The 16,327-nt window shown below is 49.0% G+C and overlaps 2 protein-coding genes across 2 annotated transcripts; one reads left to right on the forward strand and one right to left on the reverse strand.

Moving 5' to 3' along the window:
• The first annotated feature begins 366 nt into the window (after positions 1–366).
• On the forward strand, positions 367–3,358 carry si:ch211-153b23.4 (uncharacterized protein LOC335392 homolog). The gene is made up of 8 exons (XM_053878757.1): positions 367–397; positions 549–2,303; positions 2,365–2,464; positions 2,527–2,675; positions 2,742–2,840; positions 2,910–3,013; positions 3,075–3,197; positions 3,266–3,358. Exons 1-8 carry the CDS (start codon positions 367–369, stop codon positions 3,356–3,358), a joined length of 2,454 nt encoding a protein of 817 aa, XP_053734732.1.
• Positions 3,359–4,009: 651 nt separating this feature from the next.
• On the reverse strand, positions 4,010–15,901 carry ehd1a (EH-domain containing 1a). Its single transcript, XM_053879739.1, has 6 exons — positions 15,178–15,901; positions 10,333–10,430; positions 6,141–6,382; positions 5,381–5,551; positions 5,131–5,295; positions 4,010–4,921 (listed from the first exon to the last, which is right to left on the reverse strand). Exons 1-6 carry the CDS (start codon positions 15,564–15,566, stop codon positions 4,385–4,387), a joined length of 1,602 nt encoding a protein of 533 aa, XP_053735714.1. The 5' UTR covers positions 15,567–15,901; the 3' UTR covers positions 4,010–4,384.
• Between the last annotated feature and the right edge of the window lie 426 nt (positions 15,902–16,327).

The raw sequence follows: 16,327 nt of genomic DNA on the forward strand, positions 1-16,327 counted from the left end.
TGAAGCTGGAGGCTACAGTGAGAAGAAAATCCAGGCCCCAGGAGGGAGCACTCTGGCAGCTCCCCTGACAGCGGTCTGGCCTTCTGTCCCTGACTCTGACTCCTGGGCCAGAGGTGTCTGTGGATCCACAGCCACCCAGGAGCTGAACTATAGAGGGAGTATTGTCTTGGTGGGAGCACGTCAAGATCAGGAAAGGGAAGCAGCTTCTGGTAAAGAGCCGGCTCCAGTGTCAGTGACGCAGGTGTAGTTTCCCACTCTCCTGAGAGCAGCTCTCAGGTTTCTCCCCTCTCGCTGACGTCACTGGCGGCTGCTGCATAAAGCTGGGCAGGCTGAGCCCACCTTGCAGCTCCAGCCCAGCACAGCCTCATGTCTGGTGGCATCCTCTGCATCTCTGGAGGTAGTGGCTCCTCTCTAGCTACTGATATGGCAGCGCTGCTTGGTCACTCTGGTTTGGGAATGTTCTGGGATCCATGGGAAATGGCATGATTACCATCATGAAAGGAGGCTTTCATTTGACTGAGCTCTTCTTCTGTGCATCTGCTGTCCAGGTTCCCTCCTCCTGCTGGTGAACAACTATGGCGACAGCTTGGTGCCCTCCACCCCTCTGGGCCTGGTGCTGCTCATCTTGGCGGGACTCTTGGCTCTCACAGGTCTGTCCCGCCCCCTCGCCTGCCCTGGAGCCGCTGTAGGACTCCTCCTCTCTCCCCCTGCAGGTTCGGGGCAGGACCAACTCTGGACGTGTCTGTGTCTGACCATCTCAGCGCTGTGGTCTGGCTCAGGTGTGCTCTACCTGCTGAGAGGCCTGGGGGTCCTGGAGCCCAGCCAGCTGAGCTCTGCCCTGCTTCCTGCTCTGGCAGCCGCCACCGTAGCTCTCTTCAGCATCGGCAGCGTGGCGCTCGCCACCAAGAAGCTGCTGCCGTCGCTCATCGCTGTCGCCGTTGGCTTAGCTTGCGCTCATCAGGTGGCAGGTCTGACCGCGGCGGACTTTGGTCAGACGGCGTCAGCCGCCAACTACTTGGTGGTCAGTTTGGTGGGGGGCTACTGCGGCTTGGGCCGTCTCATGAGTGCCATCACGCAGGGGGCGGCGCAGCTCCCTGGGCCTGGAGTGAGAGTGCAGACTGGGCAGAACGCGGCGGCGGCAGCGGCAGTGGGCGCAGCTATGAACCTGCTGTCGGCCTCAGTGGTGGCGTGTCCTCTGCTGGGCCTGGTGCCTCAGCTCTCGGTGGCTCACGGGCCCTGGCTGTGCACCGCCGGCCTCTTCCAGAGCAGCATGTGCGTCCTGAGCTACAGAGCCATGGACCCACTGGCTGCCACCTCTCTGGGCTTCACGTCTGTGCTGAGGTTTGCAGAGGGCTACAGCGCCCTCTCCGGGTCCTGCCCACCCGCCGCCCCGCTGGCCGTCTTTTCGCTGCTGTTCTTGGTGCTGGCCGTGTGTGGCTGCCACAGGAGCCTGCTGGACGCAGCATGTCAGCTGCTCTTCTCCAGCTACTGCATCGCTGCTGCGTCACAGAGGCAAGGCTTCTTCCACAGCAGCGCTCAGAGCGTGCAGGCGGCCATATTTGTAGTCTCTGTCGCCATGTTAGCGGTGCGCTTGGCTGAAGCGGCCTCCGCTAAGCCGCTTGGATCAGGGCAGAGCATCTTCAAGAGGCTGGCTTCACACGTGCGAGGGCTCCAGCGTCACGCTCCAGACCTGGGCTACTCCAAGTATGCAGATGCTGAGCTGCTGGGCCACGGCTGCAGCGTTGCAGCGGCGTCGGCGCTGGCGCTAGCAAGCCACCATGGCCCGGGCCTGCCTTGGCTGGCCATGGCCGCTACACTCCAGCTGCTCGCCGGCGCCGTGGCTTTCTCTCGAGGTAAAACCTTCGAGAGCACAGTCTTCATCTTTCACGGGGTGATGTGGCTCACCTGGGGGTGGACACGCTGCGCGGCTCAGGACGCCCAGGTCAGAGGCTTCAACGTGGCCGCTGCCTTCATTTGCTTCATGCTGTTTGACGTGTTGGTGGCAGCGGCCGCCACACTGCTCAGCGCCGCCTGGTTTGCGTCTGCCATGGCCTCTCAGCTGGTGGTTGCCAGCTTCGTGCTGGACGCCCTGGACGCTCAGCCTCGCGGCTTCGACACCGCGGCCTCCGTCATCTTTGGTCTGGTTAGTTTCTACTGCTTCGTGGCTCAGCTTTTCAACAGCACCTTCACGTCCCCTCGGGTCCCTCTCGGGGAACCGCTAGTCAAACTGGCCGGTGTCCGAGCGGCCAAGACCTGCCCACACCTGCCGGCCAACAGGGCCACGTCTGTGCAGCAGGTTGCAGGTGAGACTCCTGAGCACAAAACCTCATGGTCTGATCTGTTAATGCTGCCCTTCCGCTGCAGACATCATGAAGAGGGGCGGAGTCTGCGGGATCCCCACCGACACCGTCTATGTGCTGGTGGCTGCGTGCAACAGGCCCGAGGCCGTGGCCAGAGCGTTCAGGTACGATGAGGTCAGACGGCCTGAAAACCCCTGAGCTAAATCCCAGTGTGCTCCATTCTCAGTGTGAAGAAGCAGGCTCAGGCCCGACCCATGTCCCTGTGGCTCTCCTCCATCAAGCAGCTGGACCCTGTCAGGCACCTGCTCAGCCCCTTGCTGCTGGACTTCATGGAGGCCGTGTGGCCCTCCTCCATCAGCGTGGTGGTGCCCAGAGGTGGGTGGCCCCCTCAGCCTTGCTGCTGGAGCCAGCTCATGTGTGTGGGGATGTGGGTGGGAGCAGGTCCGTGGATGGAAACCTTGGGATTAGGGGAAGCTGCCCAACACGTGGGGACTCAGCAGAGTGTTGCCATCAGGAGCCCCGACTGCAGCGTCGCCACACGTCTCATGGATCTGGTAAACCCTCTCCCAATAGTGACTAGTGAGGTCGAGATCAAAGGCTGAGCCCAAGGTCTTCTGAGCCAGGTTGGACCCATCGCCGTCACCTCAGCAAACCCGACCGGAGAAGCCGACACGACTCACCACAACCAAGTTCACGCCAAACTGGGCCACAAGGTGAAGACAGCACTTTGATTTGTGCTGGGCTCGGTGACCAGACCTTCTACCTGCTGCTCAGGTGGACGGTGTTTTGTGTGACGGGCCCTCGCCGCAGAACATCGCCTCCACTGTGGTGGACTGCACCAGGATCGAATCAGGACACATCGCCTTCTTCAGAGTGGGTCGCATCCCCAAATCCAAGGTAGCCACCCACCTTGTCTTCTGCAGATGTTCACCATGATAACGGCTTCTGCTTTTTCTGTCCTGGAGGTGCTGCACATTTTCGCCCAGGTGCAGAAGAAGCACAGGTGTGGGCGGACAAATCCGGCTTTTGAAAACCATCCAGCAGAAGAGAGAAGGTGAAGAGCGGAGAGCAGATCCAAAACAACTTCACCTGAAAATGCCTTCACCACAGACGACAGACTTTTGCCAACACATTTCTCATTTGAAAAACTTGTACGTTTTTCAAACTTTTTTTCAATGGATTATATTTATAGTCAATAAATATTTTTTTATTCCTGAAGTTGACACATATTTGTGCCTGTATTTATTTTGACTTTAGACTCAGAGAGCTCGGCACGTGCAAATCACAGGACTGAAGCTTCTGGATTCACAAATAGTTGGAGACTTTGTCTCAGTCTCGCATGGAAACCGCAGCAAGTGAGGAGCGTTAACCTCCGAGTACAATGAGAACCAACTGTGATGCCGTATTACGACACACGGCGGCGCCATTTCTCCTCGTCAGGAGACGGAAGTGCTGCGGGTCATGTGGATGTGACTCAGTTAAGGCCATGAGGAGCTGGTTACTGACAGGAAAACGATGTTGCTACATGTGAATAGCGCCTGCATCAAGCGACTGCTATATCCTAACCACTTGCACGTTTCTTTCTTGCTGTGCAGTTTAGTTTTGATCTTTTGTTAGCGGCGACTTCTCTACAGAATTTTGCGCCACATTCTCAGGTTCGCCGGGCTCACAGTGATGTGGCAGCGTCGCGTGAGAGAGTGTCAGCACCACAGCAGGCATCAGATGGCAGACGTTTATTCATCTGGCAAACAATGAAGGGGAGCCTTTGGAAACAGTCCAGGAATAGAAAAATAGAGATGAACACTTGTTTTCATTGGCTCCCCTTCTCTCCACAAGAAAGGCGTCTTTGGATGGACAGGTCACGTGACAACAGATACCTGCTACACAATCAAATCATCCATGATCCAGTAATAAAGTCTTTCATAACCCCTGGTTGATTCAACAAACCCTCCCCCCAGTCTCTCCCTGGCGAAGTCGGTCACAGCAGCGCCTCCTTGTGGCGTGTCTGAGCAGCTGATGAGAGCCTCGGTGTCCAGAGGCCGGAACACAGAGCAAAGACGCGGCTTCCACACGCTCCTCTTCTCCTACTGCTCATTTGTGACCAGCTCCCGTTTGGAGGGGGGCACCAGGTGGTGGGGCAGCTCGGCGGGCAGCTCGTGCCCCTCCAGTTTCACTTTGATCAGGTGGTTGGCCAGAGCAAACTCCTCGTCGTCCAGGTAACCGTCCTTATCCACGTCGGCCAGCTTCCAGATCTTGCCCAGCACGGTGTTGGGAAGCTTGGACTTGACCATCTCCTTCTTGGCCGAGGCTCCGGACACTTTGCCATCGATGGGACTGAGCGTGTAGAAGATCTCGTCGTAGGTGGGCTTGTCCCGGCCCACGATCCACTCCAGCTCGTCGATGCCTTCGCTGGCTCCCTCGCCGTAGCCGTGACCGAAGGGGCCGCTCATGGCGCCGTCGAAGGCTCCGCCCTTCACAGCTTGACTGGGCATGGAGGCCTCTTCCTGCCGCACCATGGCCATCAGTCGGGCGATGTCGTTGGCCAGCATGTCCTCCACTGCCTCCAGCAGCTTGGGCTTCAGCGCCGAGAACTTGGTGAAGTCCTGCCCATTGAGCAGCTCCTGGAGAAAAACAGGAATCGGTGATAGAAATAGACGGCGCTTCTGTAGTCTCCAACGGGAGTCACACACAAGAAGCAGGATTTCCTGATGAGCCAGGAAAAATAAATCTCCTGGCCCATCCTGACCAGCGTGGCAGGAAGGAGGAGGGCGTGAAGGTCGGAAGGTCATTCTACTCTCGACCAGCGCCACAAGGCGTGACCTGAGCTCACCTGCATTTTGGAGAGATTAGGGAAGTCGCCGGGAGAGATCTGGTGCTCCTTCTCGATCTTCTGGTAGATCTCACCCAGGTTAGCGATGAGCTCCTTTTTCTTCGAGTCCTTCCCAAAGAGATTGGGCATCTCCTTCTTCAGGGAGCTGATAATGTAGGCCTGCACCTGCCAATCAAACATCGCCACATGGCGTCACAGCGTGTTCACGGATCAGCCAAACGAAAAGGTCAAACACGGTCCGTCCGCTGACCTTGGCCAGACGGGCACGTTTGATGAGGTCGTTGAGTTTGCGCAGAGCAGCGTTACGAGGCAACGACTGGATATCGGCGAAAAGATCCTGCTCCTCCGCTTCAAATAACTTCCTGTTGTCTGGGACCAAGAGGGGCTGCGCCCAGAAGGAGCCAATGTAGACCCGGACCACCTGGACAAGGAGAACTTCAGAGTCAGTGGTGTCACATCTTCGCTCGACAAGTTCACGGAGAAAAGAATTACTGGCAGAAAACCACTATTTCTCCACAGACGTGAAGAAGTTGTGCACTGCTAGTATGAGCACAGAGGGGTGACAAGGCAGGGGCCTGTGGAGAAGGCTGCAGCAGAGATGCTCCTGGTCTTTCCCCAGGTTTCACTCAGGCAGCGTGTCGACACAGAAAACCTCCATCTGAACTGTTGCCACCCAGTAACACATGACCGGTTGAACATTTATTCACCTTGAAATGACCGAGCTCATGTCATGTTCCCTCCTTGGTGACTCTCTTGAAACAAGGTGCCGAGATACGACACAATCTGAAAGTCAATGAATCATTTTCTACAAGAGCCAAAGGTTCCTTTGGAATCTGTTTATGAATATGTGCCGGGATCAAACATTAACTCAGCAGTTAAGGAGGAAAGCGCTGCTGACATGACGCTTGGCCGCTCTATCACAGCCAAGCCTCGCTAGCTTAGCTCGCCCTGAGCCACACGTCACGTCACAGATCTGGGAGAGAAAAGATGGAAGACGTGTGGATCTTTACCTCAGGCGTGTTGATGATTTTGCCCAAAGACCACATCAGCGCGCCGTAGACTCTCATCAGCTGCTGAGTGCTGATCTGGTCAGCCTTGTTCAGAACCACTCGCATCTTGTCCTCGTGGTTCTTCAGGGCTCGGATCACCTCAGAAAACTCATCGGAAATGTCCAGTTTGTGAGCGTCGAACAGGAGGATGATGCGGTCCACGCGCTCGGCGAACCACTCCAGTACAGCAGCAAAGTCATAGCCTGCAGACACCAGGGCGCTTTGGCTTAGATGTGCAGACACTCTAGACGCAAAGCTGTTTTGTAGCACAGTGAAGGGCATCGTGAAGTGAACAGGTCACAGGCCAATTCAGTTTTGCGGCAATTATTTCTAGTTGTAGTACTAGCTAGTACTAGTACTAGCAGTGCTGTCCAATAATTTGACAAAAAATAAGCGAAAATATTGGCCTTGTTTCTGGACAATAATAGAAAAAACCCATTCAAATAAGTCCCCCAGAGTAATAATAATCGTAAATTCTGAAATTATGTCAAAGAAAAAAATAACCAAATTAAAAATAAAATGAACAGCGTGATTTCTAGAATTATACATTTTTTAAAACAATAGTACCTTAGTAAATATTTCAACAATTAACAGAAGATGCTTTTTAAAAATGAAAAGTTAGAATTGTGTTCCACTCCGTTTTGCTGACATCAGTTTGTGGAGCTCCAGGGTTGAAATCATTCAATACATTTCACATTGGAAACAATCTTGTACTGAGCATGAAATAACATTTTTCTGAATCATGTTTAGAACTCAGCTACCTCACAGTGCAGATATATTTTTGGATTAGATCAGTTTAGGAGGAGAATACATTTTACAAAATCAATACGTGCTTGTTTTCCCTCAATGAAGATGAAAGTTCAGAGGTGTAATTTGGTCATTTATACAACTTAATCCAATCTTATTTTCTAAAGAGAAAAGTATGTTCAAGTGAAAGAACACAGGGGACGTTTGAACAGCCTCGACCCTCAGACAAGACTAAGCCAGTAGTTCAAACTCACCAGCGAGTGAATGAGTGTGTGAGTCATGAGTGCCTGTTGTCAACAAAGTGGGCGTAAAGAACAGCCCAGGGATGAGGAGGGAGAACGCAGCAGCTTGAGCAGAAGGAGTAAAGCATGATAAAAGGCAAGGTCAAAACAAAGTGAAAGTAAAAGCAGCCAGTGCCGAGCAAATAAAGCTGCTTTTGTTTTTCCGTTGTGAATGTACACAGTTAGAGGCAAAATTCCCAGAGGGAGGCGACAGAACTATTTAGGTGAGTCAACTCTACAGCACGTGTCAGTTGGCTTTCAGCCCGACAACTGCCATGCCTGCTTCATACATGCACAGACACGCTGTCACTCACAGCGAACATGAGACAGACCTCCTCCTCACTTCGGTGTGGACGTAACAAGCAGCCCGAGCAGCTGGTCAGTAAATTTGGCAGCGGATTGTCACAAATAAAAACCAGCCGCTGCTTCAGGAACGAAGCCCTGAAATGTGACGGCTTACATCAACACCACTGCCTCTGGGTTCTGGGACGCAGCGGCGCGGTGTCTTGCGAGAGACATGAGTTACTTATTGGTATTTACAGGTACAGCTACACCTAGTTCTACAACAACTGAAACAGCAATGATTTCATCACCCTTTCATCAATATTTCCTGTGCATTGTTTACATACGTGTTGAGATATAAAAGATGCAAAAACGTCTTGTGTTCTCCGAGTGAGCTTGTGGCTCGGAGCCATTACTGCTGACACTGAAGTAAAGGTTGAGTAATATGAGCATTATGCAACTGTGATTGTAACAAAACTGTTTCACGTGAGTCACGGACAAGATGTGGCAAGCTTGGCAGATTTCAAATTACTAACTTGTACTTGATGGACATACTGAAATTCATTTGCTATTATTAAAACGCCCATCAGGGACTTCCAACTTCACGTCCACTACTATTTCAATGAATAAAATGAGAGGAATCTACATTATCATTTAGGAAAAAACACTTGAGAGCATGTTAGCTCTGGCTCGTACCTGAGTTCTAATGTTGTAGCGATGTCATTCCACACGCCACTAAGCCTGAATCTATTCCATCCTTCAATGTAAATGTAAATCCATCCCATGTGGTTACACTGTGGTCAGAAACAAAGCGTTGTTGACACCTATAATGTAAAACTGCATCCAAATCCAATACAAGGAATACAAGGCTAGATGCAACATTCCTATTCTAGCTGAAGTTAAATAAAATAATGAGGTACTAAAACATTTAAGCAACTCAAGTCTGGCACAACAACTCGTCGTGTGCTAGTAGACAACTAGCTGAGTTACATTCTAAAATAATGGAGAATCCTAGTGGCCTAGAACAACAACAACAACCCTTCAATCACCCGTGATGAACACAGCCAAGTGAAACAGCAGCCTTCCCACACTTGGGTTTAGAACAGAACTTGTTCTGCTTTGACAGCGGCCACACGCACACACACGACGTCTGTCACACCTCAGCCGTACTACCAAAACAGAAAATGTTTAAATGTGACACAATTACTACACTACGGTTGATGTACTGGATCAGTGTTTACGCAGCAACACCGCAGCGGATGAGGCCTGTCTGGTGCATGTGAGGAAACTGCTGCCGGTCACCATGGTTCCTCTCTCGAGCCTAACCAAGTCTACAGCTGGTGACTCTTTTGAGAATGAACATTTCCCCTCTTCAATTCAGTGGGTGTGGCTCATATTCAGCTGCGCTCCATAGTCTGGAATTTATGGTAGTTGCTGCTACGTCACATTCCTTGGCAAACCCCCATGTAGCCATCACCAATTTGTGTTAGCTAGCTTCTGCACCGATGCATCCACTTTTCAAAATAACACACAGGTGCATGGTGTACTGTACATGGATCTGATGACTGTATCAACGCCGAGCATCATCATAAGACCTCTTGCCTCACAGCAAATATTTGGAGTCAGCGTGCTGCTGTTCTTGTTTAAATGTAAATATCAAGTTCATGTGTCAAAAATAGAGATTTTTTTCAGTTTTCAACACCTGTACCCAAGCAGTTTCAAAATGTTAACACGAACAAGAACCATTTAAATAAACTGAGCAGCGGTCTCCAATAAAAAAAAAAAAAAAAATCAAACAATCCTTGAGTTCCAAGTTTTCCGGCACTTCAATTAATGGATCAGACACAGATGTATCAACCTCACTCTGGCCTGCAGGAGACACCAGGGAAAGGAATGTGCGTGACTCAATGATGAACCGTTGCTTTACATATTCTATGCTTTTAAAAGGGATCGGTTCCACCAACTCTAGACAGAAAGTAGTTCCCCCTCAGTTAATCCCCTTTTGTACATTAATGGCCTTTATGAGAAGCAATGTTTGTTAAGCAATGTATAACCTAATTTAAGACACACACACACACACACTGGAGCACGTCTGGTGGAATGAATGAAAGTTTGAATGTTGTGAAAAACTTGATAACTTGATTGATGTTCGGCACAACTCTCATGGGACACGGGGCTCAATAAAAAACAGAGTGACTGCCTTATTCAGTGCAGGCGAGGTGGTGGGAGGGCAGGGAGCTAGAATTGGGTAACTCTTTGCTGTTTCATTCCACTTCCTTTCCTTTGAGAACACAAAACCAAGGGTGTGAGAGCACTTCCTCTAGCAGGGGCTCCAACCAGGTACCAAAAGCAGAAGTCGTACTCCACCGCGTTTTCATTTTCTACTTCCGTTCTGTGTCGCAAACTTAGAGTGACCCTTGGGTTATTACAGTCACAGTGGGAAAAGAAATGATCAGAATAGGAAATTATTTCGACAAATGTCTGGGGTTAAGTCATTTTTTGTCCTGTGTAGGCCTCCAGCATAATTTTAAGAAGTGGCAGACACAAAGAATGAGGTTAAAAGAGATGACGGCACGTGAAAGTCACTATGAGGGAGTTTAATTTGCATGACTTGTCAGGCTTTATCCTGAGGCAGCCAACAGGCAAATATCAGTGTGAGCTAGAATATTACAGTCCACTTTGAAAGAAACAAGCAGGAGGGAATAAAGAAACAGATGTGCTGTTAAACTTGCTCAATTTTCACGGATGACTTCATAAAAGCTGAGTTGCTTTATATCACCAGAATGTCTGGGTGTGGCTCCGTGCTACACAGGCAGCTAGCAGTGCGAGTGTGTCCGACAGACCTCTGCTGATTCTCTGTTTCTCCCCCGACAAGATTCCCGGAGTATCGATTATGCTGATGCTCTCCAGGACTGGGTTTGGCATCTGGGCACACATGAACCTGGTGGAACACAAGAGATCTACGATTACAAGGGTGTGGAGGGAAAGGAAAATGACAAAAACCAGTTGGGGCACATCTTGCACACACAATGTCATTGTGAAACAAAAGCAATGCGAATAGGAGACTGAAACAAGGTCTTTTTTTAATATCTTTTAATTCCAAAGAATGTACTGGACGGTTAAAATAAGTATGTGAATGACATTGAAAATGGTATTGAAGCAGACGTCTATTGAGCTTTTGTCTGACCGCAACATTGTATTACAGGACACCGTACGACACCAACTCCACATGGATTCGGCATGGCTTGCTAAAGGCCTCATCTGACCCCACCTCACCAGCCATCACACCCACAACCACATGCACAGCACATGGTTGTCAGCCAACCAATATTTACATGACAATTAGAGCTGGGTTCGCACCTTCAAGAGACCCTGTTAGATTTCAGGTCCACAAAACATAGCCTATGGTTAGCATTCTTCTTTACATGCATGCAATCTACAGGACGCAATGTCACATCCATTTCCTGGTAAAGAGTTTGGAACCCCAGCTCAGGCGTGTCTCCTGCTCAACAGAGCAGCAGATCAAACACACAAGGTTAATACTCAGGACAAGCTTTTATTTTCAAACACCAACTACTGTCCAATGAAGACCAAGGGCTCCTTTCTGGATTGACGTAGTAGATGCTAGCATCAGGAGCGCAGCAGTCTGAATTCATAATATAAATACTTGAAGTCACTTGGCTTGAGACGCCAGACCAATGGGAAGTGTGGCCTGACAAAAGCCTGTCTTGAGTTTTACGCTAGTTACAAGAGCAGTGGCAGCCCTGCGCTGCTCAGTATAGCTTTGGAGGATAGGAGATACTGGAATAACACGATGGTCGCCCTGTGCTGAAAAACTGCGGGAGAAGTAATTGGATATTGGTTATTTAATCCAGCTCCTATGGTGTCTGTGATAACCCAGACTGTCAACCGCTGAAACTATTTAGCCCAAACAGTTTGGTTATTGCACATCAACTGTTTGTATATTTATAGAGACTGAGTAACACTCAAATGAATAAATACACCAAATGTCTGTGGGAAACCATGGTGTGCATTTGTATTGTTATTTATTTTATAAATTAACAATCACAATATAAATCAAATTGGCACACAAGTATCAGGAAAATAATAAATACTAATAAATACCAGCCCTACAAAGGAGATAAATCATCACCACTTCAGTTTTGAAGGTCAAACTGCTGCCACATCAAACAACGTGACAAATTCTTTCCACCACTGGTTTGTTTAAATAACAATGAAACTCAGGCTTAATTTTCCAACCGCCTGCTGCATATCCCGGCAAGTTGAAGAGGGTTAGGGAAACTGAAACAATAAAGCCTGGACTGACAATGGTCTCCTTTAAAGCTGAACACTGAAACACTAACGTGAGCAACAGATAAATGATAAATACCCCATGCAGTGTGAGAATTTTGCACATCACACCACAACGTCAAGACAAAGCCAGCGATTGTTGAGATGGTCAGCAACACAGAGAACTCTTACCCTTTCTGCTCAGTCAGTCTGAACCGATACTCACAACATGAGCTTAGAGGCAGCCAGTCATAAGACTGGGGGGAACCTTACTTTTACATTCCTGCTGCAACCACACACTAGAAACCCTAACTAGGACCCACATCACATGGAGGAGGAAAAGTGGAAAAATTTGACAAGCAAGTGAAAGACAAGAGCACTGTCGATTAGTGCGCTTCGCTGTCTGGAGTTACATTTCAATAACACTGACTGGAGAGATAAGAAGCAAGCAGGAGTTTTCCATCCCTCTTCTGGCACACACTGTTGGAATTTTGGCTCCGGGATTCCAATAAACTCCCTCGTCCCACATTTTCCACTGAGAGCTTCAAGGGAAAAAAAAAGGATGAACTCAAACTGGGATTCGTGGAAAACAATATGACACCACCAGGCTCCGGGAGACGGAGAGATGCTTTGTGTCCAATAATGAAACAGGAAGGTGAAGTCATCATTGTTTCACGGAGGCTACGGCAACCCTCAGGTCCTGTGACTGGAAGAGGCGGTCCTAACACTTGACCTCTGACCTTTAGTCACACTGTTATCCAAACATCCTCTGGCGGAAACTGATTTGCTTACAGCAAATATTACTGGGAGTACCAATAATGCTGTGCAGTAATGTCAAGCTATTTCTTGAAAAAAAACTTCCTACGTTAACATATGTGACTACATCAACAAAAAGGTGTTTTGTGTCAACAACCCTTACTCCCATGTGGGAGATTTTAACTCTCAGTTCCTGGATTAACAGCGCACCAGCAGGACAGGACAGCGTCAGCCAGGATGGGCCGCTGCGGAACTAGATTCTGCTGAGTCAGATTTCACTGAGTAGTGGCTCACAGTGGGGACACGAGTCCACTGGGCCCCTGACTGCTGTTTCTACTTAAAGAAAAGAGAACAGGATCTTATATTTGGAACAGAAAGAATCTTTATGGATGTTTTAACCGTGAGAACTGCTCGGTGCATTCATTAGATTCTGTTGCAAGTTCAGAGGAAAAATAAAGGCTCGCAAGAAGCGGATCATAAATAACTGTTTATGTTGAGAGCAAGTCTGATACCAGAGGGATAGTTAAAGACTTAGCTGCAGGATTGAGGGCGGTGATTGCAGAGAGACGCAACTTACCTGCTTTCACATCACCGTCAAATGATCGGCTTCCAACCAAAGTAATGTTTTCAAGCATTTACACACACACACACACACAAATCAATTCATCTTTAACATGTTTTCAGCTGTTGCTGCTATTATGCAAAATTAGCTGGAACCATGATACATTTCAAATTCACACCCCAGACCCCACAAGCAAGCTCGTGCCAACAGCACGAAATACAGCCACAGTCTCAAGATCCGAGCTAAAAGTCTGATTCTCCATTCTAGATAGAGTAAAATATAATGTTGACTGTTCAACACTAGTATGATGGACAGACGGACAGACAGGCTCAGAGGACAAACAGCCACAATATGGCTTATCATGCCATTTAGAGAAAAATATTGTGTACCATCTGCTTTCCTAGTCAGCATAATTCACTGACAAGACAGAATTATGCGCATACTTCAGGAAGTACTAGGGACATCCAGGAAGAGAAAAATAATTCACTCCTGATAACTGTACGGCACAATGGTCTTTGCTGATACACAATCTTATCCCATTTCCTCCAAATGTGGCCAAGAACTGTAAAAGGTGACACACGCGTGCATTCTGGATCCAGAAGCAGGATGCTCATGTTAGCAGAGGACACCTGCTAACGTCAATGAGGAAATAGTCGTGAAACCATTTCCATAAAATAGAATTGAATTGCAAGGCAACAGATGTGCTGGACTGGGAGGTGTCAGAGGGAACGTTGAGAGCATTGGTCTCAAATGGACCCACAAAGGGGCCGCAGTGGGTGCAGGGTTTTCGTTCCAACTAAACAAGCACACACAGTTTACCAAACAAAAAGCACCTGACTGACAATCACGGACTACAAACCTGACTGGTGAAAAGGAGAGCAGCAAAAAACCTGCACCCACAGTGGCCCTTTGAGGAGCTGCTTGAGAGCGTTGGTGTTCGAGGGACGGAGCTGAAAGGTTAAAACTGGCCAACCAATACGTGCTAAAAATCTTTCTCAGTCGATACCAGTCATGGAAAAACACAGAGTGAGCAACACCTGCTTTCATCACACAAACCGAAAATCCACGAGTAAAATTTAATGGTTCCAGTTTCTGTTCCAGTCTCAGAAGAAATTAAACAATTGAGGCAAATGTATCTTCTCACTCAACAACATTACAGTGAGGTTTACAATAAATATGTGATTTGTCATTTTAATGAATTACGTGTCTCCTCGTCCTCCTTCAACTCAATGTCATAAGTTCATGGAGAACACACCCAATGCACAGTCGTATATTTCTCAAGCGAAAACAGTTTAGTCATCTGGGTAAACACCTGACTATTGAAACTGGCTCATTCACAAGCTGCTATGGAAGATTCCACACCAAGCTGACTGAACTGAAATGAATGAATGACTTGACACGTCAACTAGAACGATGACATATGCTGATTTGGCAATCGCTACAGCCGCGCCACTACTATGTTACAGTAACGCAAGATAGACACAGACCTTTAATACTGCTGTAAAGTTGCACACACTCCTCCCAGCTCAGGAGGAAGGGAGTTGGCTGGACGCTCACGCCGACACTTATATGGTCAGAAACATTAACACTGGCGGTCAGATCAAGGTCGTGTTGGGTTGCCTGGTAACACGCAATGTTTCCAAGGAAGTTGGAATTTATGTACCTGTTCGCCCTTTGCTTTGGCAGACACCGACTGGATCTTCCACCTGGTTGTTGACACTGAAAACCCGCATTCCCAAGGGATGATGAAGGACATACCTGAATCCCTGACACATCTGATAAGCTTGCCCCACTGCTTACTCGGAATTTAAACGATAGGAAAACCTGTTATAAAAGGCTTTCAGTGATGACTGGTTCTGTTGTGACAGGTTTGCTCCCCACGCCTACTTTGACTTAGAAAGGATCAGATCAGCATGGATTGTGAGGCGGCACACATCTCACCTCAGATAGGAAAAGTTTTCTATCAACAGGAACAAAAGTAAAACACGTTCCTTCAGTCTAGTTTCTGTTGAGATCCGGGAGCGGGTGTTTCTCTTACGATTCAGTGACACTGAATCCACACTCTCTAGCGTCGACTAACCTGTTGAGAAACGCGTTGCCGAAAGCGTTGAGTTTGCGGAAGGGCTTCTTGGGGTCGACCACCAGCGCGTTACCCGGGATCACCCCCTCCTGCTCGCCGTGCATCACCGCGATGAACGAGTCGGTGGTGGGCTCGGGTCCAATCCGCATCCCGGGGAAGTCCTTCTCCATGAGGTGCCGAATGAAAGTGGTCTTGCCGGTGGAGTACTGGCCCACCAGCAGGACCATGGGTTTGTTGTCGAAGTCGGCATCCTCGAGGGCCGGGGAGTGGAAGTCGTGGAACCGATACGTGTCCTCCAGCGGGAACAGCTTGGTCCGATACAGCCGCCGGAGTCCGTCCGCCACGTTCTGGAACAGCTCCGGGTCCTTCTTCAAGGTTTTCCGAAACATACTTGTTGCTAGTTGGAAGACACGGTCGTGTCAAAGTGGGCGCTGGCTCGGTGGTGCGGATCTCTCACACCGCTGGGGGAGTTAGCTGCCCGCTCGAGTCAAGCTCCGGCTGGGGCGAGGTCTCGCAACTTTGTGTCCCCACCCTCCTCTGCGCTAGCAGCGACTCCCACTTCGGCTGACGCAGGACGAGGCTGCACAAACTCACAACGTACACGGCTAATGTTTCCGTTTCGATTAACACTGACGCTCAATAGACGTTCAACAGTTTGTTAAACACAGAACTGGTTAGCTAACGCGAGTTAGCAACCGGCTGACAGTGAACTGGTGAACCCAGAAGACAGAGGATCATATCCGGAAACATTTCAAAATAAAAGCCTCAATTGCACAACACGAGCGACGACAGGGGATCATTTCTAAATATTAAAGCAGAAAGATGTACATGAAAGGACGGTGCAATGTTGTTATTACCCCAGGAATGAAGCAAAATACACCTTATTTCAGTGGTGTTCATAAGCTCGCCATCGTCAGAGCGCGGTTCGACATGATGTCGGTTTAAGAGAAGCGAAAATAATTAAGCAGAGTAAATATTTGAATGGTGGCAATAAAGCACTCGTGTTGTGACTTATCAGGGTGGCAGAGGTGACTCTGATGCTTATAGTGGAGAACGCTTTGAGCCTCGTCAGCATTTTTTCCCTTATACCTTTTAACTGTGACTGACTTGTGTCAACTTTGTCATAAGATAACCCCAAATGCTCCTAACA

This window comes from Synchiropus splendidus, chromosome 11 (assembly GCF_027744825.2).
Source record: "Synchiropus splendidus isolate RoL2022-P1 chromosome 11, RoL_Sspl_1.0, whole genome shotgun sequence".
In the NCBI taxonomy this organism is placed as follows: Eukaryota; Metazoa; Chordata; class Actinopteri; order Syngnathiformes; family Callionymidae; genus Synchiropus; species Synchiropus splendidus.